Consider the following 24,591-nt stretch of genomic DNA (forward strand, 5'->3'; position numbering starts at 1 on the left):
GTGTTCTAGTTTTGGTAAGCTAGTGTAGTTCCTTTAATGATAACTTCTTTAAAGGAAAGCTGCTATCTTAAAAAAAAAAAAACAACCAACAACAAAAACCAAACACCAAGCCAAAAACAAATAGTGGTATGATTTCTGTTGATCAGTGTTTCAGCCATGTCTGACAAAAGTGAACTGAAGGCAGAGTTGGAGCGCAAGAAGCAACGATTAGCTCAAATCAGAGAGGAGAAGAAAAGAAAGGAGGAAGAAAGAAAGAAAAAAGAAGTAAGAAATAATTTTCTGTTTGAAATTTGACTGTTTGCATATGTAACTTGCCCAGAATTTAAGGGTAGGTTCACTTAATCATTTGCTACATGTTATTCAGGGAGTGTCTATTTAATGGTTGGTTGCTGATGCAAATGTAGCACTTTCGTTTTCTGATAAGAGCAAACACCTACTGTTTTCTTTAGAATTATCCATACGGTAAGTTAGATTTTTTTTTTTTAATCCTACACTTGCATAAAGTTTGGATTTCTAAAACTACCTGTGTGCATGGGATATCATTAACCAAATCACTGTAAAGTATTGCACAAAAGCTCTGCTTAATGAGTTCTGATGGTGTTATTTAGAGAACTCATTTCTGAAGTGCAGTTCCGAGGATGCCCATATGAATTGTGTGACTGTCTGTATTATCATTGTACAGTGTGCTACATTCTTCTGCTCTTTGACTCATCTTTAGCCTGAATTTTATAATTGGAGCAACACTCAGGATGTATATACTACTTGTGTGTTAGACTTGGTTTGTTAACAATCTTCCAGATTTCTCTCTGTTAAAGTATGTGACAATCAGTGATTTATTCCTATGTTTCTCCCGAATGCAGATTATACCTCATAAAAGAAACTTTTGCTGGAATGTTTTGGTGTTTTGGGGTACTTTTTCAAGACTTCTCTGTGTTTTGGTTATGATCTTGTAGGTGTTCTAAATTAGCATATGACTGAAGACTGGGCAGCTGCCAGCTACATGATTCAGGCAAAAAAGAGAGGGAAATATCTCAAATTATGTTCTGATGATCTTGTAACAGTGAATTGCCTGTATCTGAGATTCCACATGTGATGCAATAGCTTAGTAGTTGAGAACTTGCTCTAAAATTTGGGAATTGCTTTTTTAAAAGGAATTGTGCAGTAGATTAGAAGCATAATGTGGAGTCATGTGAGGAGCAATTTGTCTTTAATCATGGTATAGGGATAGAATAGCTTGGTCTAGATTTTGCTGCTTCTATTCAAGGCTTGTATTTGTATCATCAATGTATATTTACAAAAATACTCACTTGCCAGTGACTGAGTTGTGAACCCCTTAAGCTGTGAATTACATTTCTGTAATTGAATGAGCAGTTAAATGAGTGTGGAAAGATATGGAGTGTTCAGCATCTTTTACAGTAGATCTTGTGTTATTTCTAAGTTATAGGATGGGCATGTACTTTTCTTTGCATGAAATCTAGCAGATAATAACACAACTTAAAGAAAACTACTTAAATGCCCTGTAAACTTGAAGTTACTACAAAGTTTTTTAAGACTTTCTATTTTTTTTGTGAAACCTGAGGTTCAAAAGAAAGCTTTTTCACTAAACAGCTTGTCGATGTATTTTAAGCTATTTCTTAAAACAAAAACACACATAGACAAACATCACTTTTACATCTTACAAATATTTTCTTAATTGCTACACACTTTAGTATGTGCTCTATCTAGCCAAGCATCCTAATACTTTCTTGACCAAAGAGAGGTGTTTCTTACTGTCATTCTAACTCTGTAGTGTTTTCTTTGACACAGTTATTGTCACTTCAAAATTGGAACAATATGACTGTGTCTTTAAAACACTTTTACATACAGGTACATAATACATTTTTTTTTTCAGTCTTTGCATTTTACAGTGCTTAGCATTAGTGTAAAAAAGGTATTCTTGATCTTATGAAGTGTCAGTCATTTTGACAAATGAGAAGACACTTTTTGCATGTTATATATGTCTTGTAAAGACAGTACCAAAGCTACACAGATTTGTGATTCCTGTCTGCTGTTTATTTCATCTACAGAAAGGACTGTCAGAATTACTAAAGTCAGGTATCTAACCTCTATGATGATAGGTTTCAGTAGCATTCAAAAAATCCTATGAGGTGTCAAAAAATAAATGAAATAGTTTTTACTACCTGTTAAATGCTACAACTTAATTATTGAATTATTTTTAGACTGATCAGAAGAAAGAAGTTCTTCCTGTACAAGAAGAATCTGACCTTGAAAAGAAGAGAAGAGAAGCTGAAGCGTTACTTCAGAGCATGGGGTTGACACCTGAGTCTCCTGTTGGTAGGAATGTTAATATTAGTTTGAGATAAATGTTTGGAAGTTTTTTGTTTGGTTTTTTGGGGGGTGTGGTTTTAGGGTTTTTTTGGGTTTGTGGTGGTGGTTTTTTTGTTTGTTTGTTAGGATTGTGGTATTTATATAACTAGCATGAAAATTCTCTGGCCACTGTTTTTGGGGGTATACATGTCTGGTTTTTGTACTATTTTGTCCTGCATGATCTCTGTTATTAATGTCAAGTGATGTGCTTCAGTACATATTACTATTACTGTTTTGTAAAAGATATGTTTTACACTTAGTGGATTATTTGGAATCTCTTTGTTAAAATACATAAATATCATGTATTTGTTGTTCTTCCCCCCCCCCCCCCTATTTTCCCTGCCTATTATTCTTCTGTATTTTTTCCTTTCTCTTTTTCATAATGCCAAGTTTTAATTTTGATATTTTTGTGCAGAGTTGGCTTGTTTCCTTTCTGCATCTTTTACACCCTAATTTTCCTTATCTCAAATACCTGACTGACTTTGATGGAATAATAGCAAGGTTAAGTATAAAATTTAACAATCAAGGATGATGATTCATATCTGTGCCACTCTTGGATGGGTTAGCATGTTGGTGGTTGCTTTTTGCCTTTACATAGCCACATCTCTCTGGAAGATGAAGAAGGTGGTAATTCAACTCCACTTTTTGTCTCTAGCTCTGAAATCTGAGGGGTTTAAAACTTCTTTCTCAGTTTGACTCAATGGTGAGGGTCTATTTCAACTGGGTTTGCAAACAAAAAATAATTTGTTATGGATATAGTATATCTGTGACTATATCTTCATGACTGCTTTTGCATAGTCCTCAAGTGTTCAAAAGTGAACGTGGAATAAATACCATTATAGCTGCTCCCATTCCAACAGCCACAGCAGTCATTTTTAGTAGTTTGAACTGTTCTCACAGTTTAGAGGCTACATTTGGGCTATGTTAGCACTAGTGTACAGCGTTTTAACTAATCAGTTCTTACCTACTAGAGATTTTGTTTGGCAGACTAATAGTTGAACACTTTCTTGTGTGAGATTTTGCTAAGGCAGCTGATGAGACTTGCAGAAATGCAAATGGTTGTTATTGTTGGTTTTTTAAATCTGTGAGAGAGAATCTAAAAACCACAGGATAGTCAGTCCTCAAAGCAAGTCATTGCATAGACTTAGAGTAGCTGTTTGTGAAAAGCTCTTTGAGGTGCAGGCATGTAAAACTGGGGCACACCCCTGCGAGTGTTGTGTTTAATTACATTGAGCATCCGTTTAACCATAACCTTCAACATACACAGATTCACAGGGAATTAATTCTGTTCCCTTTCAAGATACCCAGATCTGATCTGGATCCTAAATCAAGCCAGAATGTCCTACTTGCTACCTCTCAGTAGCATGCTGCAGCAGAGGCTCGGTCTGCTGACTGGATGCTGGCAAAGTATGATAGTAGAGTGGCTGTACGCCTCAAAGCTAACTCACAGCTGACCCAGCTTGGTGTGCAGATAGCCTTAGCTTACCTTTGTCGGCATAGGTGGATAGCTTGAGATTAGATTCCTTCATAGAGAAGTGTATAAAAAATTCTGAAGGCAATTCCTGTCCTGTTAATTGCCAGAATGAGGTAGCTCTTTTATGGGAGAAGGGACCTTAACAATGTAAGTATGCTTTTGATATCTACCGTAGTCGTTATATAAGAAGCCATAAGTTAGTGGACCAAAATAACTTTCAATAAGGTGTTATAGCTTCATCCTCTGGGGTGGGTGGAATTTTACTTGGTCTTTTTGTAAGACTGTTGGTCTTTAAATAGGTTTTACCTCACTAATGGGAACTTTCTTGAAAACAGTGTGTCCCACAAGAGGGCACTGCAGCATCAAAACTACGCTGCTGAATTCTTTTGGCCCTGCTTGCTGCTAGGTAGACCTGACTGACTTTGTAAATGCTAACAAGATGTGTTGCTAATGTCACCTCCTCAATTAAGAAAGGGTGACATTAAAATGTCATCGTTTCTGATGACGCTCAAAAATAATGTAGGAATATAAGGGCCTATGGGCATTTCCTTTAGTATAAATTATTCAGTAGATGGCAATGATGAATTGAAGAATATATATGTACTCTTATATATACACATATACACCTATATTATACAGATATATGTATAAAGTGTAAGTGTGTGTATGTATGAAATTATGAAGTATAACTCTAGACCTATATAAAAGTCTCTCCTGTAGGAGGAATGAATTTTTAATAAATTGAAGTATTCACTGTGACTTCGTAAATTTAGGGTAGAATTTTTGTCAGTCGTGTCTCTCTTGGGATGGAATGGAAACATTCTTCAGAATTCACGATATACTTGCGACTTCAGGAAATTCTCTAGAATTGTTGCAGGTCTAAATTCAGAATTTTCCCTTGCCTGACCCCTGACAGAGTGGATACCAGAGTGGATACCAATTTATATACATGACTTGTGTTCAATTGGTTAAAGGTTCTTTTTAAGGGTTGCTAAGGAGTGAATGTGTTCTGTGAATGTTTGACATATTGCTGAAAAATGAAGGATATAAGGACCTTCAACACACACCCTGATTCTTAAGCATAAACATAAGTTTCATTAAATAATGAGTTTCACTATTTCTAAAAACAAAAAACAAAAGTTGAAAGAAATATCGAAATAGCTTTGTGTTTGGATCAGATTGCATGATATCACTCACTATTATGTATCAGTTCCAAAAAACATGTTGCTTTTTAAACAGTAATTGCAATCTTCATCTACATGCTGAAAATGAACTGACTTTTAAGAATGTTAAAGGAGAAGCCACTGCCCGAGCACTCACACACCATTCAGGGAGTCACACACACACCACCCAAGACTTTAACTGCTCGGACCAGAGTCCCTTCGCAGCAGGCAGCTCCACTGAGCTGACGGGTGCCCCTTTTCCACTCCTCGCTCACACACACGCTCACTCTCGGGTGCTTCCTCTCCCCTCTGGCTTGACCGTAGGTTTCCTGAAGCAGAGTCTCCGATACAACATACGCCAGACCAGTTTATTGATAGGTACAGTGGTGAAAACAGTTCGAGCTGAGTGCCTCTGGAGAGGGACCCAGAACAAAGAAATCCCTGGGCAATTATACCCTTACAATTTAAGTTCCCCTCCCTTCACGTGACAGTTTGGACCAATAGTAATATTAGGGTCTGGGGTCTTCCCGTTCTTCACTGGGTCCTTCCGTTGTCTCCAGGCAGGCTGTTTCTTCTCTTATCTCTAGGGTTGCAGCTTCTGCTGATGCTTGTAGCATCCTTACCTTTCTGGTTTGCACTGGTTTTGGGGGCCTTCCTTCATGTAGCTAAGTAAAAGTTCAGTGCATGGTCAGCAAATCTGGGTGAAACTCCACAGCTTGTGGCCTAAGGCTTTAACAAGCCTTGATACTAATGCTGTGTATTGGATTCCGTTTGAGCTAGAGTGACTACTATAACAAAGAAGAGGTTTCAATATAACAGTACTAGACTGTTTGTCAAGTAAAAAGGAAGAAAACATGAAAATCCTGCAAAAACCCAACACTAGAAACTTTATTGTAATACACAGAATTTATGTTGATTTGATTCAAACTAGAACAAAAATAACAGTATGCTGTATGACAAAGCCACTTTTTTGGTCCATGTTTCAGTGATTATATATTTTGAAACAAAATTACCAGTTAAATACATTCAATGTCTAATTTTTAAGAAAAACTGATGTCAAACCTATATTAACAACTATCTTCCTTTCACATTGAAGCAACGTGATTTAGTGGAAATTACCCTTTGAAAATTGATGCCATCATTTGTCAGAAGCTCAGTTTAAAAATATATTTTCAGTTCATTTTCTCTTAAATGTCTTTCCCTCCATGTCCTTTGTATGCACCAGATGCATAAATGCCAAACAATTGCATGAAAGTCCAGCATGAATTGTTAACATTGTCTTTTCCCCTCTCTTTCTACTGTTCATTTTCATCCATGTATTTTTTGTTTGCCATCACTTTTTTTTTAATACTTCATGTTAAATTAATTTGAAAACATCCTAAGCTGTGCAACCTCTGCGAGTAGTAACAGCGGATACCTGTCTGTTTCACTATTTAGTCCCTCCTCCTACCTCTCCGTCTTCCAAATCTGTGAGTACACCAAGTGAGGCTGGAAGCCAGGACTCTGGTGATGGCGCTGTTGGATCTCGGTATGTCACTTTCCTTGTCATATTCCTTTGCTTAGTACTTGTATTCTGAATAATTAAGCTTTAGAAGAAATCAAGGTTAATTACTTGATTATAATATAATAATATGAGGTTACAGTGTTATTGAATCTGTGAACAATGATTGTTTTACAGGAGTACTTTAATATTTGAAATACAGCTGCACTTACTAATTTGAAATTGCCAACATTAATGTAGAGTTGTTTAAACTTGCAAGTTTAAAGTAAAGTGAGTCTGAATGTCTTGTGGTAATGTCGTAAGCATGAATGTCTCAGGACAATAGAAAACTGGAAAAGCCCAACTTCTGGGCTCTTCCCAGCTTTTGCTAAAGGAGGGTGTGTATGGATGGTAGGCTATTTTGTTTTTCCCTCTATTCTAGTTGGTCTAATAAAAGATACTGTCTACAAACTTCGCCTTGCTTCTGATTTTAATTTTTTTTTTCTTACTCAGAACACTATTTCTCGTTATTTCACCTTGCAGCCGTCCCTGTAACACAACTATACCATTCACAATCTCTCTCATTTGGCCAAAACATAGCACCACGTTAGTACGGCCACAGTTTTGTTTGTTTTTTTCAGTTCCAGTACTTGCTACATCTATTTAACCATTTTTTTTGTGCATGACAGTTTGAGGAAATGCTGCTCTAAAGAGAGTCAGATAAATGTTTCTGTTAAACGAGGAATTAAAAGTGGTGATATATGGGTGATAAGATGGGAAACACTACTTCCAAGGGGTATTTCTACAGTTCCCATGCACAGTCCGCAAATAAGAGCAGTATTTGCCTGTTAATATTGATAACTTACATTTTTTCAGCAAATTAAGTTCATGTACTTAAAATTTACTGAGTATGCATTGTGGATGAAGTTTAGTTAAAGCACAGTTACTAAAGCAGTTGTTATCAGTTACTTTTGTGCTTATATGAGTATTTGTTTTGGAGAGAGTGAATACTTACACCGCTTTGAAACATCTTTTAAAACATCTTGTATGTGTGTAGTATGCAGGCATAACTATACACAGTCTTAATCTGAAAATATTCAAGACTTTAACAACCTGAACAAAGGTTACAAGGTGCCTATTTCTAAGTAACAGCCAGTAAGTTAAAACAAAGAATACATCAGGCAGCAGATATGAACCCAAACTCTCTTTTTTTTTTTTAACAGTGCCCAGGTGTGATCTTGTGCAAAGCTTATTCACTATGCAATTGAAGTTCACCTGTCATGTTAATAAAGAACCAATGTAATTGTTCCTTAACTGAGTAACAAGCAAATTTTAAATTATTTAAAATCGGTGATTATTGCTTATTAAATTGTCATTTTATATTTAAATTTGCTGTCTAGAAGAAAACAATAATTATTTGACTTTTTTATTTAAAAACAAGAATTAATTTCCATTCATACATAATTTAAATTCAATATGAAACAATGTGTATAGGCCACATCTGTAATTTAATGCCATTTTGTGTACTGAATTTATCTCCACCTCATAGGTGTACTGTGCTCTCTGATTGTATCTTCCTCAGACATAGTAATGTAATGTTGTATGCATGCATTTTCTTATGAAGCCTTGAGAAAACTCATATCCTAAGCCTCTCTAGTTTCATGCATTTGCAAACTTTAAAATGAAATCTGTCTCTTGACAGTTTCCCAGATATGGAAGCATAAAAAGATTGTGGTCTTGAAGGTGTGGAGGTATGAATGTATAGCTAAACTGAAGGCTATATAAAGTCATTGTTAGAGTCCCCTTATTCTCTGACAACTGGATAACATTCTTCCCCTCCCCCAGGAAACAGATGTCTATATCCTAGTCTATTAGTACAAGTTTGTACAGCATTTCTAATGTACACATACAATTGAACCTGAAAGTTAATGGGAAGAGTTGGACTGTGTGATATCCCTTAGCGTTATACCTGGCACTTCATATCAGTATGAGACATGTTAGAAGGCCCAAGTTGTTCCACTGTGCTTGATAATCTTAAAACAAACCCTTTCATATTAGTGTATTTCAGGGTTGGTTTTTTTTTTTTTGGTCTGTGGCCATTTGTTCTCTGGTCATGATGCAACTATACTTTACAAAGATTATCTCCTTTGTTAGTTTAGTCTTTTCTCGTCTATGATGCTGAATCTTGCCAGTAACTTTACTTACTTAGTAATTAGTAGAGCAGTGTTCAGACTGTGTTCCTGCTGTTACTTCCATCTGTCTTGCTTTATTTTCATCAGTAAAGAGTTTTGGTTCCCGGCTTGATACTGTTCTTTCTCTCTTTCCTCAGTTAAAAGTTTAAATTCAAGACTGGAAATTGAAACAGTTGGTTTACTTTTAGGTTAGGTGGATGCTTCATAGAATTAGTTTAAATGCAGAAAATACTTTTTAGAGATGTAGGAAGCGTTAGGAATATGCGTGGATACAGAGAAGTTTGGGCATATGTGGAAGAATAGAATGTTCTTCTGTTCACTGAAGCTTGTAGATTAAATTCATTTAACTTAAGACATAACAAACATCTGGAAAGCAAAAGGAGCGGTCTTTTACATAATTTTGGTACACATATAATAAGTGAATGTTACCTTTATTTTAAAATAATATCTTCGAGAAAGATTTAACTGTATATCCTGTACTGCTTATTGACTTGAACTATTTTAAAAGGCAGATATCCCTGGTATCACTGAAGCAACTGTTGAAAGTTAAAAGAATGCTTTGAAAGCAGAAAAGCAGCCTCAGTAAGGGCTAGGTCTTAAGCAGGCACGAAAGTTGGGGCCTTTTAAATTTGTAGCCCTTTCCCCAAATTCGTCTCAAGTGGAATTGAAAAAGTTGAGAAAATATTTTGACAAGTGCTATAGTAATGCAGCATTTGGATCTGTAGATAAGTCATCCTTTGCAGAAGCAACATGAAGGTTGTGGTGGTTTGGTTTTACTTTATTTTCTTTTTTTTTTTTTTTAATGCATGATTGAACAACATATGAGCAATATCCAGCTTGAAGTTTCAGGCACCAAATTAAACTCCAAGCTTAAATCTGTTTGGTCAAGAAAAATAGCAGAGACCTAAAGAATAAGTATACTCAAAATAATTAGCTTTATGGTAAAATGGTGTATTTTCTGATGCACAAAAGATATGGAAAGGTTGTGGAGATTTAGGTATTAAGCTATTGCTGTGGATGCAATAGCAGTTATGTAGAATGATTTGCTAAATGTGAAGACAGTGGATTTGTAATTCTTAATTAAACTATAATAAATTATTCTTCTAATGCATACTTTCTACAAGAACAAGGTAGTGCATGAAGCCCATATTTATGAGTTTTTATGGCATTGCTTGTACATTTTTGAGATAATCTTTACCTTTAGGAATTCTGCACCTGGTTTATAGGAATGTTACCATCTATGGGATGGAAATGGAAAATTACCTTTTATTGACTTAGCATAGTAAAATATTACATATTCTTTATTTGTTATAAAACATGATTTAAAAATATAATGACATCTAAGAACTTCAGAAAAACCATGCATGTTTGTCTGTTAAACCCTCTCTTATAAGCTTGTTTTAAAATTCTGCCTAAGCCTGGTAGAAGGCAGTAGACTAAATGAAAATTTGTGGAGGAGGGATGAAGGCTAAAAATGAAGGGAAAGGGAATATTTATTTCCCCCTTCATATTTCTTCTGATACAAAAGTGACTTGAAATGGATCTATTCTGTTCATTATTCCACATGACTTTGAAATGTGTTATTAATATAAAGCCCACTATTTCTAAGAGATTTAAATATCTTAAATGGAGTTGGCTCTAAATCAGATGACACTTATAAGCCCAAGGCAGTGCTTAACCCATAATTACTGCAATGTCACATCTTGGAAACTCTAGCAGTTCTCTATCCCAGTGGAAATGCTTTTTTGCCCCTCTACCAAAAAGCTTATGTGTTGACTCATTTCCTTTACCAATATGACAGTTTCCTCCACATATTTACTGCTCTGGGCAAGATTGCATTACGTTAACAAATCTGTCTTCATATGACATGAACAAATCTGAACAGATTTAAAAAGGAATTTGAAGTTTTTAATGGTTCTTGTCAGCACTTAAAATATTCTTATTTGCCTCTCATAAAGGCTACATTTGTTTGCAGATCTTTAACTTTCAATCTTTAAAATAATTTAATTCTTTTCTAATAGCTCTGAATTCCGTGTTTGCTTTTTAACTTTTGTATTTACTGCATGTATTATTTCACTGAACGGTTGCTGAATTTCCCTTAACTGATGTTACATTGCTTTGTTTCTCGTGAACAATGAAATAACTATAAGCTTACTGTAACTCTAGCATTTCATAGTGTGTATTTGCTTCACTAATCTCTGACCTTTTTTGCTAATGCTGCATGATTGTTCAACCTGGGGTATCAGGACGCTGCATTGGGATACTGATCCATCAGTTCTTCAGCTCCACTCTGATTCCGATCTGGGGTATTGCATAGATTTCTTATATTCCCTCTTTCATGTACTTATGGATAATAAGTATAAGAGTTTATTTTCTCTTTAAGACTTCAAGTTGTTGTTAAGAGACTGTTCTGTGAGTAACAGAAATTCACTATCCCTAGACTTAGTGCAGTTTACTTGCAATGGGAAATTTTTATATTATTTAATATACATAAGATGCTTATTTCTAATAACAAAACTTACTTATTCATGTTTTTCTTTGAGCCTTTCTTTCACAAAATGTAAACTTTAAAAAGTTATTTATTTAAAATAAAAAAGCTTAGAATAACTGTATTTAAAAACAGAGTCACTCCCATCTTTTCTTATAAATAAGTTTATAAAAGCTGTAGGTCATTATAAGGACTTACTAAAACCCATATCGTGCTGTAAGAATTATGATTCTGCCCACCAAACCTTTCAAAAGGGATTACTCTTTTTCTTTCACTTTTATCGTGGGAGGAGGGTGGATAATAAGAAACTAAATTTGGTATAGGTAAATTGTTGTTGGATCATTGCAGTATTACTACAATACATACTGAAACTAGCTTTTCTAGGAAGTTACAATGACTGAATTAATGTTACGTGGTTTTTGGAACCACATTATGCATTGTAGTTTGATACTAGCTATATCTGCATTTGTAGCATCTTCCATAAGCTAAAGTCAGAAAGCTCAGAGGTTTTCAGTATTGTATTCTGGAGTAATGTATTACAGATAAATCACTTGTCAGTGTGTGAGTTTCAGATTAGACTTGCAGTTCTGCATTCTAAACAGTATCTTAGAGGTAGACAAAAAAGGGCAGCAAAGTTAAAAGGACTAGGAAAAGCTTTTTCCTTCAGAATAACTAAGCTGTTTTTTAAGCTTTAAAATCCTAGAACCATTGCTGTACAAACATGACTCGTGAGCAGATCTGTTCCACTGAAAACAGGGATATGTCATATATGTAGCAGTACCCTAGTCAACCACAAAGAGCAAAACTTCAGAATTATATGCTATAATCCAGACACTTTTATATATATATTTGCATACCTTTCTTTTTGTTGCAGATATATAAATAGCTGCTTATTTTAAATAATAATGATAATAAAATATTAGTCATAATCATGTGACTTCTTCAGAGTTAAGTTTCCACTGGATTTAAGTTTGACTAAGCAGTGCTGTGACATGATGACTTGGGTATTATTCTAAGCAAAATGTGAAGTAATTAATAAAGTTAAATAGTTTTTCTGATTTCTCTATTCATTTTATTTAGACGTGGACCTGTTAAACTTGGAATGGCCAAAATTACACAAGTTGACTTTCCTCCTCGAGAAATTGTTACATACACAAAGGAGACACAAACACCTGTTATGACTCAGCCAAAAGAAGGTGAATGGTTAACTTATTACTACCTAAGTTATTTTTCTTTTATTATAATAATGATGACTGAATTGGAACAAGCACTTGTGATCTTGAAACTTAATAAGGTAGAATGAAGGTTGATATGTGAGATAACTGATATAAATTCAATTATTAAATTCATACAGGTCTTGCTTAAGAGTGTTACTGTCATTCTGTGTCTTGTTTAACGTTACTTTCATTACTAATACATGGTAGTTTCTCACTCCTAGTAAATGTTCAGATTAGACACCAAGTTGCTTTATTAGCTGACAACTGATAAATAAAAGTGGGATATATCTTGCATTTATGACATTTAAGAATCCACGAACAACTTACTTGAAAGCTGTGTATCCTTACAACAAACTTAGCAATTAACACCCCCACCCCACCCCCAGTCTTCAAGAATTTGAATTTTTATACCTGGAGCTTATACATTGAGTTTTAAGAGAAGGAAGTAATTTATTAACCCATGCAGTTTCTGTTCTCAGCAATTGAACATATGCTTTCCTTTAATCACAACTTGTTTGCTTTTCAGAAAAGAAATTTTTCCAAAGAAAACATAGTTGGCTAATAAATTTGCTTTTCAGTGTTGAAACACTTGAATCTAGCTGCGAATGAAAATACTAATCTTGACCTAGTTTGTATGTAGTTCTACAACAAAATCTCATAGTTGTTTAATATGACTGACTTTGAGTATGTGTCTTTGCTAGCAATTTTGGGACCTAATTCTACATTCATAATTTTGCATTTTCCTGCTCTTTGGTATGTGAACTTTTGGGTGTTTATACAAGGAGATAAAAACACTTTTTTAAAACATGAAGAGAATACTCAGCTGAAATCTTATGCTGGTGTTTCCAGAAACTGTATAATTTACCTGAAAGCGTAATACAGATGATATAGAGTGTAAAGTGTAATACAAGTGATGCAGAATTGTTGTTGTTGCTCCAGTCTACGTCAATATGCTGCTTTTCTCTGGAGTGTGTCTTGAAGTCACTTTGGCAAGTTTAACTCGATGTAAATGACACTGTGAATGAGATTAAGTGAGGGGCGGGGAAGGGGAGGGAAAAGAAAGGAAGTAAATTGCAACAATACTTTGTGTTGAGAAGTTTCTTCCCTTCTTATCTCTGGGTATCCAGTATAAGGGATCCGTGTGTCTTCAGAACATAAACCAGATCTTTCAAACTTCATTATTCAGTGAGCCAGAATATCAGAGGATATGCTTTTTCTCTAACTGCTTTTCTTTTCCATTCTTCATTTTATCTGTATCCCTGCACAGATAGGCATTTGGGTTTTCCTGCTTTCATTTCTCCCATGCCCTTACCTTTTCCTTTCTCTAATCCCTCAAGTTTTTTTTCCTCCCCTCTGTCAGGTTCATGGAATCTGAAGACTTAGTTCATAGTTTGTGTGCTTGAAGGGTTTTACTTCTGCTGCCTGCTGTCACTGGAAATTGCCTGGGATTGTATGATCTTAGTTTTACACTCACTGGATAGGCTGTAGTTGAAGTTTACTGTAATGGAGCTGGAAAGATGGGTCATCTGTATTTTCTGCATTTACCAGAAGGCGCTCTCAATACAGATGTAGTCTCCTGATCCATTCCACCTTAAAAATAATACTGCATTCTTGAGGGCCATCATCATTATTTTATGTACGTGTACTTCACAAAAGTCACTTACAGATGCTTTTTCATCATTTCAGTGTCAAGGATCTTTTTAAAGTCTCTCTTAAGACTGCCTAAATGCATTCATAATTAAGCTCTATGTTCACAATTTACGCTAACAGCTGAAATAGGGCATGGGGTTTAAAAAAAAAATCATGCTGCCTCCAAAAAAAGAGAGTCACCAGGTGAGAGATTTTGATTATGGGAAGAAAATTTTGAAGTCTTTAAAACAATTCACAAAAGCAATATGCTGAATTTTCAGAGTGCAATTAGATGAATTCCATCTGATTTTAATTTCTCATTGATTTTTGTTTCTTCTCACAATCTGAGGGTTTCTTTCTTTATTTTATTGAGTATACTGTAAAGATAATCTTACAAAGTACACTTGAAAGTTGAGCTTGCAACTGAATTTACATACACAAGTAATCTTCAGTAGCTCCCCTGTACAACAACAAGTTGCATCTCAGCTAGGTTGGCTCCAATGTTCACACTTTCTTATAAAACAAAGTGGACTGGACCTTTCTTAATTATCATATCTTGAGATTTTAAAATCCTGTTGATGCTGTGCTTTTGAACAAAGGAAAACAGAAGCAGGTTTATTAGATATCCTGTGCAGTCATTCTGCAGGTTTAGGTCCACTTGTACTGTAGGTTGAATTGTGCTAACAGGGATTTGAGGGGGGGGAACCCAAAACCAAACAAAACTAAAAAACCAGTTCCACTTGTGTGCCACAATGGGTATGTAGTTATGTTGTAACCTGAACTGGGAAACATTCAAGCTACAACTGATCTGTCTGGTGGGACAGATAGGAAGTAGGGAAAAACTGGTGTTAAACTAAAACAATTCCTAATTGTCATGGAAATATTTATGGCAACACAAAGGAAATGACAGTTACATAGGGGAGATTTCACATCCTCAAAGTTGGCCTTTGGAGATGCCCAGTGTAACAAACAGTTACATTTAAATAATGAGTACCTTTCACCTGAATGGTTCTGGTTTTAAAATGAGAAGGTCTCTCATCTCAGAAGCTGATGGAAAAGACTGCATTTGGTAGTTGAGAAATCCAAAACAGGAAAATTCCATAGTTAGAGAAGGGAGGTAGACTAAGTTTATATGTTCGTGCTTCTGTATAGTGCAGACATGTTGCACCATCCTAGACAATATTCAAATATGAAGTAACTCCCCCCCACTATCTTGCAGATATGAGGCTTCTCAGCTGCAACTGTTTTGAGCCAGTGATCCTCTCCATTTGTAATGAAAGAATGACCAGTTTGCATGCAGCCCTAGATGCTAGAGCTAGAACATGACCTCAGTGCTAGTGACACTATAGCCTCTTTATGCTAAGACATAAAGTAGCACTGCTGGAATTATGACTTTTCCACATTTCTTCACCACCACCCCTTTGAAGTGTTGTATCCAAAATAGTAGATAGCCTTGTCTTTCTCTTATACAATGCCCAGCTCTTAATTTTGCAATGAGACAGCTTCTTTAGGAGGTAGAGGCATTTAGTGTGCTAACAGTTCTCACAACTTCCTTTATTTTATTGCAGTACTAATATGTTGATTTACTATGACCTTGAAGTGTTTGAGAAACTGCGTGTCTTAGGAAGATTGATTCTTTTAATAATATTGTAAAACAATAAAATCGGGATCACTGCTAGAAATCAGTTTCACTCTGTGATTAGAGATTGAGTCATCTTTAGAACGCTAAGTATTTTGCCACAGGAAGTCATTCACTGTATTCTGAACAGTATGGACTATTATATTGCTCCACTAATTGAAGTTAATAAACATGTTTCATAGTCCTTATAGGAAGATGCCCACATCCAAAGTAGACTTAGAAGGTAAATCTGCAATAGTTGTTTTACGGGCTTTTCGTATGATGGGTGGAACCCACAGCTGCTCTTTCTTCAAGGTTCCATGTATGCAACTAAGTGACTAAGGGTATAGAAGAAGAGAAACACAGTAAGAAATGGTGTCAGGGGTGGTGGTCTTGGTGCTCTCAAACTTCCTGCTTCAATGAAAATACTGACACATGTCTGTCTTCAGTACTTCTCCCCCTCCCCTTTTGTTTTTTTTCTCCAGAATTTTCAATAGCCTTAGTCTTATAACCCTACTGTTTCTGTAGCAACTGTATTTATTATGTAAAAGAAATGAAATGAAATCATGAAATGGTTTATTGTTCTGAGGAATATAGCAGAGAAAATATGCCCTTTTTTTTTTTCTCTTGGCACATCCTGTTCCTGGGTTTTGGTTTTTTGTCATTCTGTGATACAGTAATGACAGCCATCTTTTTTGTTTAGGGACCAAATAAATTTATTTTGGCTTGACAAAACTGTTGTGCCATACTCAGTCTGTTCTCCCTTATTTAATAACTAATAAGCCTAAGCATCTATGTCTCTACGCCATTATTACACTTTGACTTGTGTCACCATCATAACATGAACATCCTGTGTTTTAGGCTGCTCCATTCCCCAGCATCCTTGTTCTGCCATCCCCTTTTCTACTCTCTAAATCCATTTCTCACTTCCCATGATGCTGTATATAACACTGCTGCCTGTTTCCCTCGTTGTCCAATTTCGGTGGACATGTTTTTTTAGTTAGTGTGGTCAACTGGTTATTAGGGCTGTTATTTAGCCTCTATTTGGCATGCTCTATCAGGCAGCAGATTTTCAGATCTACTCCCTGAAAATACATTTGAAATTGCGTTCTGTTCATACACTTATTTCTTTCTAGCAGGCAGCAGAAGCAGTTTCAGCAACAGGGATGCAATTCAGATGTGAACTCTGGTATATGTCTTAATGTTCTGCAGGCTCCATGTTGGCCACCATGCAGAGTACTGTAATCATTGGTGCTAAATCTTTTTTCTTATCTGTACTTTGTGCTGCACTGCTCTCTACTATACTGTTTGATCTCTTCCTTTGTGATTTGCTAACATATTGTTCAAATTAACATGGAAAGAAATTTGTTACCAGTACGCCCAATAAAGATGTGTTATGAGTCCTTGAAGTAGTTACTCGGAAGAAAGATAGGCATATAGGGGAATATGATTCTGCTTGGCTGTCACAGTTAAAGCACTTCCTGGGCTAACGGGATACTTGTTATTTAGTGCTGCTCTACAATGTTGTTCATGTGTCTGTCTTCTGTTGTTCATGTGTCAAAAACTGCAGACAGTATTATTGCATTAGCTCCACTCTTTAAGGAATTATTGTCTGGTAAAGTCTCCAAGACACAGACTGAAAATATTAAGCATTTTTGTCCTTTTAATTCTGACTTAAGCAGAGTAATAACAATTTGGTGTATAGGATTGGCTTCTTGGATGCTGTTACAGTGAATGTAGCACTTTTACATTTTAATATTTTAAAAATAAATAATGGACCCTTATACATTCATGTATTATCCTGTACATGCCTTAAATGTACAGTGAAATATAGATGGGAAAACTTGATATGAAGACATTTGGCTTAACAAAAGCCACCCATTTCACAGATGATTTAACTTTGATTAACCTACTCTGCAGCAACAGATTACTCAGACAACGGGAACTTCACTCTACAGTTATTGCTCATTGCAGCCTAATTTACAGCACTACTTTTCTTTCTGTCTTGCCAAAATACATCACAATTTTGATGTTAACTCAAAGTAAAAATTCAGTGGTTCATTAAACCTGTTTTTAGCATTCATTGACAAGAAATTTGTCACTATTAAAGTAGCTGCTATTTTTATGCAATCTTTACTGCTCAGTTTGTAACCTTAGATCCCCTGTTTCCCTGTCAGAAATAACATGGAGTTAATCTTTTAGCATATTGTGATGAATATTCATCAATATGTTGATGTGACATAGAGTCCCATTTCCTGTCTTCATGACCCTACGACTTTTCTACGTCTTAGCAGCCTTTTTTTAAATGTGAAATTGTATTTGCTATATTGACAATTGAAGTGGCATAAGATGCCGGTAGGTACAGTCAATAATGAATGAGGAGGATGAAGTTAGATGGTGCCTTTAAGGTTTCCAAATTTATGTAGCTGACTTGAAATAAATGCAGTACACCACTGTATCATGAGTTCTTGACTTAATAGATGTGGAGCTTTTTCAGAAATAATATGTCCAATCTTTCAGTGTTTGCTGGGTAATATATTATTGTTATGCCAGTTCCTTGCAAATACCAGCACCTGGCCTGTTATTAAATAAATTTAAGATAAAGGAGAGATAGGAGAAGTAATTAAAACAAAAATTTGTTGCCCAACAGCTTTGTGCTGCCTTTTTTGATTGTAAACTTCTGTGAGAAAGCATCCTAGTTTTGGATAATGAGGTCAAGAACTTGTATATGTGGGGGTTCTTGTTTTGTGTTGTTTTTTTTCTCCAGATCCCTTAATGAGAAAGTTTGCATATGACCTTTCTTTAGAGAGAAGGTTTTAGATTTATGTAGTTACAGATAAATCACAGTGAGATGACATGTTCAATTTCAAGTCTGATACTTTGAGAATATTAAAATAAGTGCTGTATCCTGCATTTAAATGCAGTAATATCAGCTGGCTGTATGCAGTGAAAGTACTATGAAGGAATTTAGATCTCTGTATAATATATGCCATTTATGTTTCAAACATTAAAAGGCAGGAGCAATCAACTATATGATCTTTTGAATAAAATATGTAGATTAGAAGGTCACTTAGTGCTAAGGGGTTGACCATCTGCATTTGACAAGAATTTGACTCCTGTCACTGAAAATGGTACTTAGAATCAGTGTAGTATGACTAAAGGGGGATTGGGCTGAAATTTCTAATTTGGGACTTTCAAAGCTAGAATAATGTATCCAGGGTGACCCAAACCCAAATTTCTGAATTTGAAGGCATCATTTAAATCTGCAAGACTGATTGGCAGGGCGAGGGGGAGGGGGATTTTTATCCAAGTGGCTGTAATGTGAATATGTGGTCCTGTATTTGTTGTTCTCAAAATAATGTGTGTTAACTCATATTACATTTTTTAATTAATCAGTGTTCACACCTATAGTGATTTGGCATTAAGAATTCCATTCTTTAGAATTGCCACAAGTCATACAGTTTTCAGATTACTAGTCCGCTGTACATGCGAATCCATCTAAAAAGGAGTAGTGTCTTTCTGTTTCTCTGCGTGATTATTTTGCCCAAAAAAGCTTTCATTTTTTTTAGGTAGCACAAAAGCTGTAATTGGCATGCTTTGTAAGGAAGTGTCAATGTGCAAGAGAGTGGAGATCACTAAGAATTCTTTTACGCGTTCTTTCCCCTTTGCACCACCGCCTCCTCAGCAGGGTCACTGAGATCACTAGCTTTTCTTGAAATGGCCATTTTCACTGGCAGGTGCATTATACCCTGTATTTTCAGATTGTTTTTCCATTCTGAATGTTTGGCAGGTTGATTGCTCTGGCTGCATTGACGGAGAAAGGGCTGACAAATGCGGTTGGGCTGGCTGAAAAGACAGTGATTACTGTTTTCCTTTGTGGCTGATTGAGGCCCTTGAAAGGAAAGATTTTAACCTTCACCATTTGGTTCAAAAGTATGAGCATATATTGAAATCATTCATGCCATTTATCCTAGTTCTGTAAACTTGTCAGAACGTAAAAATCGCTCAATTTCAAGTAATGTAGGATTGGCATACGTCATTATCATTTTGATTAAGTTGGAGTTTGTATTATTGTGTGCATTATACAGTGTCATTTAAAGCTTTCTTTCCTGCAGGTACAGTTATATTTTTATTGCTTATACTATGGAGTTAGAAAGATTTTCAGACCTCTTTAAACCTATCACTATGTGTGTGGTTTGGCAGCTGGTATGGCCTACAAGCTGTATTTTGTTTGCAGGGTAAAGGCTTGTCTGTAGACCTCCTGGAGTGCTGGTAATTGCACAGGCTTGCCATTGGGGAAAGACGTGATTGGAAGCAGTCAGGCAGAAAAATGTTGTGCCATCCCATTGCCACCTCATAGCAGAGAGACAATCCTAGCAGTACCATCTGGTTGTTGCTATCTAGTCAGCTGGCCTGGCTGCTGGGACCATGGCTTGGCAGCTGGTTCCCATCCCTTGACCACCCTTTTTTTTGTGTGTGTGTGCATGTGGATTTTTTTTTTTTTTTACTTTTGTGTGTGTGTGTTAGATAACTTTGAACATGGGTCAGGGAGATGGCTGCAACAAACAAGCCTAGTCCCTGTTGAATACTGTCTCATTACTTGTGATGAGGCATGCAGCAGACTCCTGCTGCCATTCCCTTATAGACAGATGACATAGCTGTTTAACCAATAAGAATAGTCTTTTCAGAAGGTTGTTCTAGAAAGTGGATGAAGAAAAGCCAGGAAATGCATATTCCACAACACTACGTAATTTAAAGTTATTCTCTGGTTTACAGTATTCAAAGAATAAAATGTAGAAATGCAAAAAGTGCTGTAAACCTTGTCAGTATTCCTGAACATTAACATTTTATGTTATTCATTGCAATTAGGGAAAACACATTTTGCTGTAAAGTTCTCATTGCCAAACATGATACAGATAATGAGACATGCATTTAGAATGACAGAAAAAATGTAATCTGCCTGCTATTATCTTTAGCAAAATTTGCCTCTCAGAATAGCAACCTGAAAGCTAATGTAAGCCATCTTCATGCCATGTGAAGACCCATTAGACTCTGATGGTTTCAGATCACAAGTAAGCAGCTGCTCTGTAGACTATTTTAGACATTTGATTTTTCTTTATTCTGCAGCATTAATGTGTCAGTATGTTATACAGAACATGCATCCACCACATGGTTTTCTGTGGAATCATAAATGCTTGTAAGAGAGTTTTCCACTTTGGATTCTTTACAGTTTCTTGTGTCTTATTTCAGTTTATACAACTACATAATTTAGTACAACTAAAATCCAGGTGTAGACAGGGTTCCAATGATCTCTTGGTTTGAGATAATGTTATCCTGGGGACTATATTTTACAAGTATAACCATTTTAAGCTAGATGATACCATTTTACATCAGCTTATTTGAGATTCTTATGGAATGTTACTGTTCCTCTTTAAAAAACATTGACAGTCTCACCATAATGTTTCTCCTTAGATGAGGAAGACGAAGATGATGTGGTTCCACCAAAACCATTAGTTGAACCTGAGGAAGAAAAAACATTAAAAAAGGAGGAGGAGGAGGAAGGTACAGTTCACCTCAAGACTTCTGAGTGTGCTGTAAAGAAAGGCATCAATACATTTTTAACTTTTCTTTCCATTAAGTTGAAATTAATTTGATTTACATTTTAACAATTAGCTAGCAAAATATAAAATGTAAAAATGTATTTAAAATCTATGGATCTTAGGAAAGAAATTTTCCAACATCATGATAAATACTCTGGTTTTCTTTCCTGGAAAGAATTGGTGAAAACGTGCAGTCCAGAGAACATATGTATAATTTTTTTCCAGCTGCCCCTCATGAACTTACAGAAGAGGAAAAACAACAAATTTTGCATTCTGAAGAATTTTTAAGTTTCTTTGACCATTCCACAAGGATTGTTGAAAGAGCTCTTTCTGAGCAAATCAACATTTTCTTTGACTACAGTGGAAGAGACTTAGAAGAGAAAGAAGGGTAATGTGAATGTTGAATACTTTACTGTGAATGTGCAATATTTGTAATTGAAAAAGTTATCTAAGATTAATATCTGCTAATTGCCTTTATAGAGAGATTCAAGCAGGAGCAAAACTGTCCTTAAATAGGCAGTTTTTTGATGAACGTTGGTCAAAGCATCGTGTTGTCAGTTGTTTGGACTGGTCATCTCAGGTAAAAAATAATGCTTACATTAAGCAGTTATCTTTGTAAATTCTTCTAGTTCTATGCACTTGACCCTTCTATGACTACAATTGATACAGGCTGTGTTTTTAGATGTGTTCCTTACATGCTCCATAGTTTGCAAAAAGTAAACAGAGCTGTTAATCTTTTGTGAAAAGTGGCAAAACGTTTGTATTTTGAAGAAAGTCTTTGGCATATTTGTTTCTGGTTTATGGACTACTTTGTAGAGGTAACTGTTAGCTTCACTAAAAAAAGCTCACTTAAAAGTAGTGGTTTTTACATTTAAAAGCAAGTTGTTGTGAAAGACAGAACAAGAGTCTAATGTGTATGTTAATGCTGTTTTATGAGCTAAATTTGAAACAATTACAGTTTTAACTGACAATTTCTCATTTATATGTAATGTAAGGTGGCTTTTGGTTTTTGGTGGTTTTTTTAAGCCTATCTTGGTGAAAGAAAGATTCTAGGATTGTCTGGACCATTAGCTAATCATCTTGCTTACTTTGAGTCTTTTTCACCTATTTTACAGTACCCGGAATTACTTGTAGCCTCTTACAACAACAATGAGGATGCACCTCATGAGCCTGATGGAGTTGCCCTTGTATGGAATATGAAGTACAAGAAAACTACCCCAGAGTATGTCTTTCACTGCCAGGTATGATTCTCTCTCGGGAGGCTAAAGATTTTATGTTGATGAACTTGGACAAGTACCTTCCTTATGCTTGTCAACATAATGATTTCATTGGGCTGGCATTCACTTTAACCATATGTATTTGCAAACAGATGTTGCTAGCTAGAGATTTCAGTTTAGAAATGTTATTCTGTTTCAGAATTTCTGACATAATTCAGAATTCAGTCTTGTTTGAGAACTCATTTACTTCTTTTAATTTATATAAAAACCAAAAAACCTTCTTGTGTAATGGTTGAACCACAAAGAAAGTTTGTACGTAAGGGGATTGGGTGGGATTGTGTGCTACTAGAGCTTAGTTTACTGAATAAAATGAAGATGGCATGAGGAGATGGAGCAAGGATGAAAACTAGAAACATATGTGTCAAGAAAAAGGCAGATGGAGGTTTTCTAGTAGTTTTCTGAAGGATAAAAACATGCAAATCTCTACCATTATGCCAAGCCTGGGATAGCCACTTTATTTTCAAAATGCCATAATTCTGAAAAATTACATAGTTGAATCAAAATTTAATCTCGTGTTGTCAGATTACTGTCAAAACCCAGATTGGAAAAGTAACTTTATTGTATCAAAAAGGATTTGTACGTTGTCTAAGAAAATGACCACAGAATGTGGCAAAACATTATTAAAATCTTGTGCATTACTGGGCCTTCCCTTGCTAACAAACTATGCTAGGAGGAATACAAATGTATACATATGAAAGAGGAGGAAAACCTCATTTTATGAATACAAATTAAAACTGAAAGACTGTTGGGGGTTCACAAAGGGTTTGTGAATCCTTAAGTAATTGGACAGTGAAATAATGTATCGAATAAATCTAAGCAAAGAACTTACTTTCATATTTGGTCCCAGTTTCTTTAGTTTTAGACATAGCGTCATTGAACTATAGTTTTTTGTGTGTTTTGTTGTTTGTGTTTTTTTTTCCTTTCAGTCAGCAGTGATGTCAGCTACATTTGCAAAATTTCATCCCAATCTGGTGGTTGGTGGCACGTACTCAGGCCAAATAGTACTATGGGATAATCGCAGCAATAAGAGAACCCCAGTGCAAAGAACTCCACTTTCAGCTGCTGCTCACACGGTAGGGGGTGAAATATCTTCAAGGACTGTTCCCTGTTGAGATGTATTTAACCTCTAGGAAACTCTGTCCAGTGCACTTGATTGATAATGCTTAAATGTTTATGTCCATATTTTGGCAATGCTATCACTGAAGAACCAGGTCATTCATAAAAATCAGTGTCAGAAAAACAAGTATCAGTTTTATACGGGTGTATTCTTTGTACCGTACTGTGATCAATCTTTTATGCTTTGTTAAATGGTGAAGTTGTATATTTTACTGTATGTTAATTATACCAGAATTGGTTATTACTTGGAAATTCTTTTTTCTGATAGTATTTTACATTCCTTAGCACCCAGTGTACTGTGTAAATGTTGTTGGGACCCAGAATGCTCATAATTTGATTAGTATCTCAACTGATGGGAAAATATGCTCTTGGAGTCTGGACATGCTTTCCCAACCGCAGGTAAGATAACTTTGTATATATATAGTATCTATTCCAGATGAATATATTGTAAAAACTTAATGAATCTAAAAAGCGTTAATCAACATTTTCCCAACACACAGAATTATACTTGAGGTAGCTTGACAAGTATTTGATAAAATATTTCTCCACTCGTTGAATCAAATATTGTCTGTTGATCCTTTTATATATTTTTGTTGCACTTGTGTTTAGTGGTCAACCCAATTTTAACAAGAAAAAACTTTCTTATTCCTGCCCAATTCTGCACAAGTAAAATATTAAAAAACCTCCTACTATTGAAACATCTACAAAGTCGTTTAGATTTTAATATTTCAGGGGTTTTTTTAAGTAAGTTGCTGATATTTTCACTACAGGATAGCATGGAGCTGGCTCACAAACAGTCCAAGGCTGCGGCCGTTACTTGCATGTCCTTCCCTGTTGGAGATGTCAACAACTTTGTTGTTGGCAGTGAAGAAGGCTCAGTGTACACTGCATGCCGTCATGGCAGGTAAATACAAACTTTAATTATTCAAAGGAAATAAAAGTAGTGAAAGGATAAGTCCCTGCATGCTTT

The 24,591-nt window shown here is 35.6% G+C and overlaps 1 protein-coding gene across 2 annotated transcripts in view; it reads left to right on the plus strand.

The window, feature by feature from the left end:
* Positions 1-24,591, plus strand: part of DYNC1I2 (dynein cytoplasmic 1 intermediate chain 2) — a 31,281-nt gene that overhangs the window by 1,951 nt on the left and 4,739 nt on the right. For both annotated transcript variants that reach the window (XM_072875208.1, XM_072875211.1), the window contains exons 2-12: positions 147-264; positions 2,220-2,334; positions 6,442-6,532; positions 12,245-12,360; positions 21,101-21,190; positions 21,454-21,616; positions 21,709-21,808; positions 22,344-22,469; positions 23,432-23,578; positions 23,907-24,020; positions 24,392-24,525. In XM_072875208.1, coding sequence (XP_072731309.1) covers positions 157-264; positions 2,220-2,334; positions 6,442-6,532; positions 12,245-12,360; positions 21,101-21,190; positions 21,454-21,616; positions 21,709-21,808; positions 22,344-22,469; positions 23,432-23,578; positions 23,907-24,020; positions 24,392-24,525 — 1,304 coding nt within the window. In that variant the 5' untranslated portion in view covers positions 147-156. The remainder of the gene's footprint in view (positions 1-146; positions 265-2,219; positions 2,335-6,441; positions 6,533-12,244; positions 12,361-21,100; positions 21,191-21,453; positions 21,617-21,708; positions 21,809-22,343; positions 22,470-23,431; positions 23,579-23,906; positions 24,021-24,391; positions 24,526-24,591) is intronic.

The sequence above is a fragment of the Ciconia boyciana genome, chromosome 10 (assembly GCF_034638445.1).
Source record: "Ciconia boyciana chromosome 10, ASM3463844v1, whole genome shotgun sequence".
Lineage (NCBI taxonomy): Eukaryota > Metazoa > Chordata > Aves > Ciconiiformes > Ciconiidae > Ciconia > Ciconia boyciana.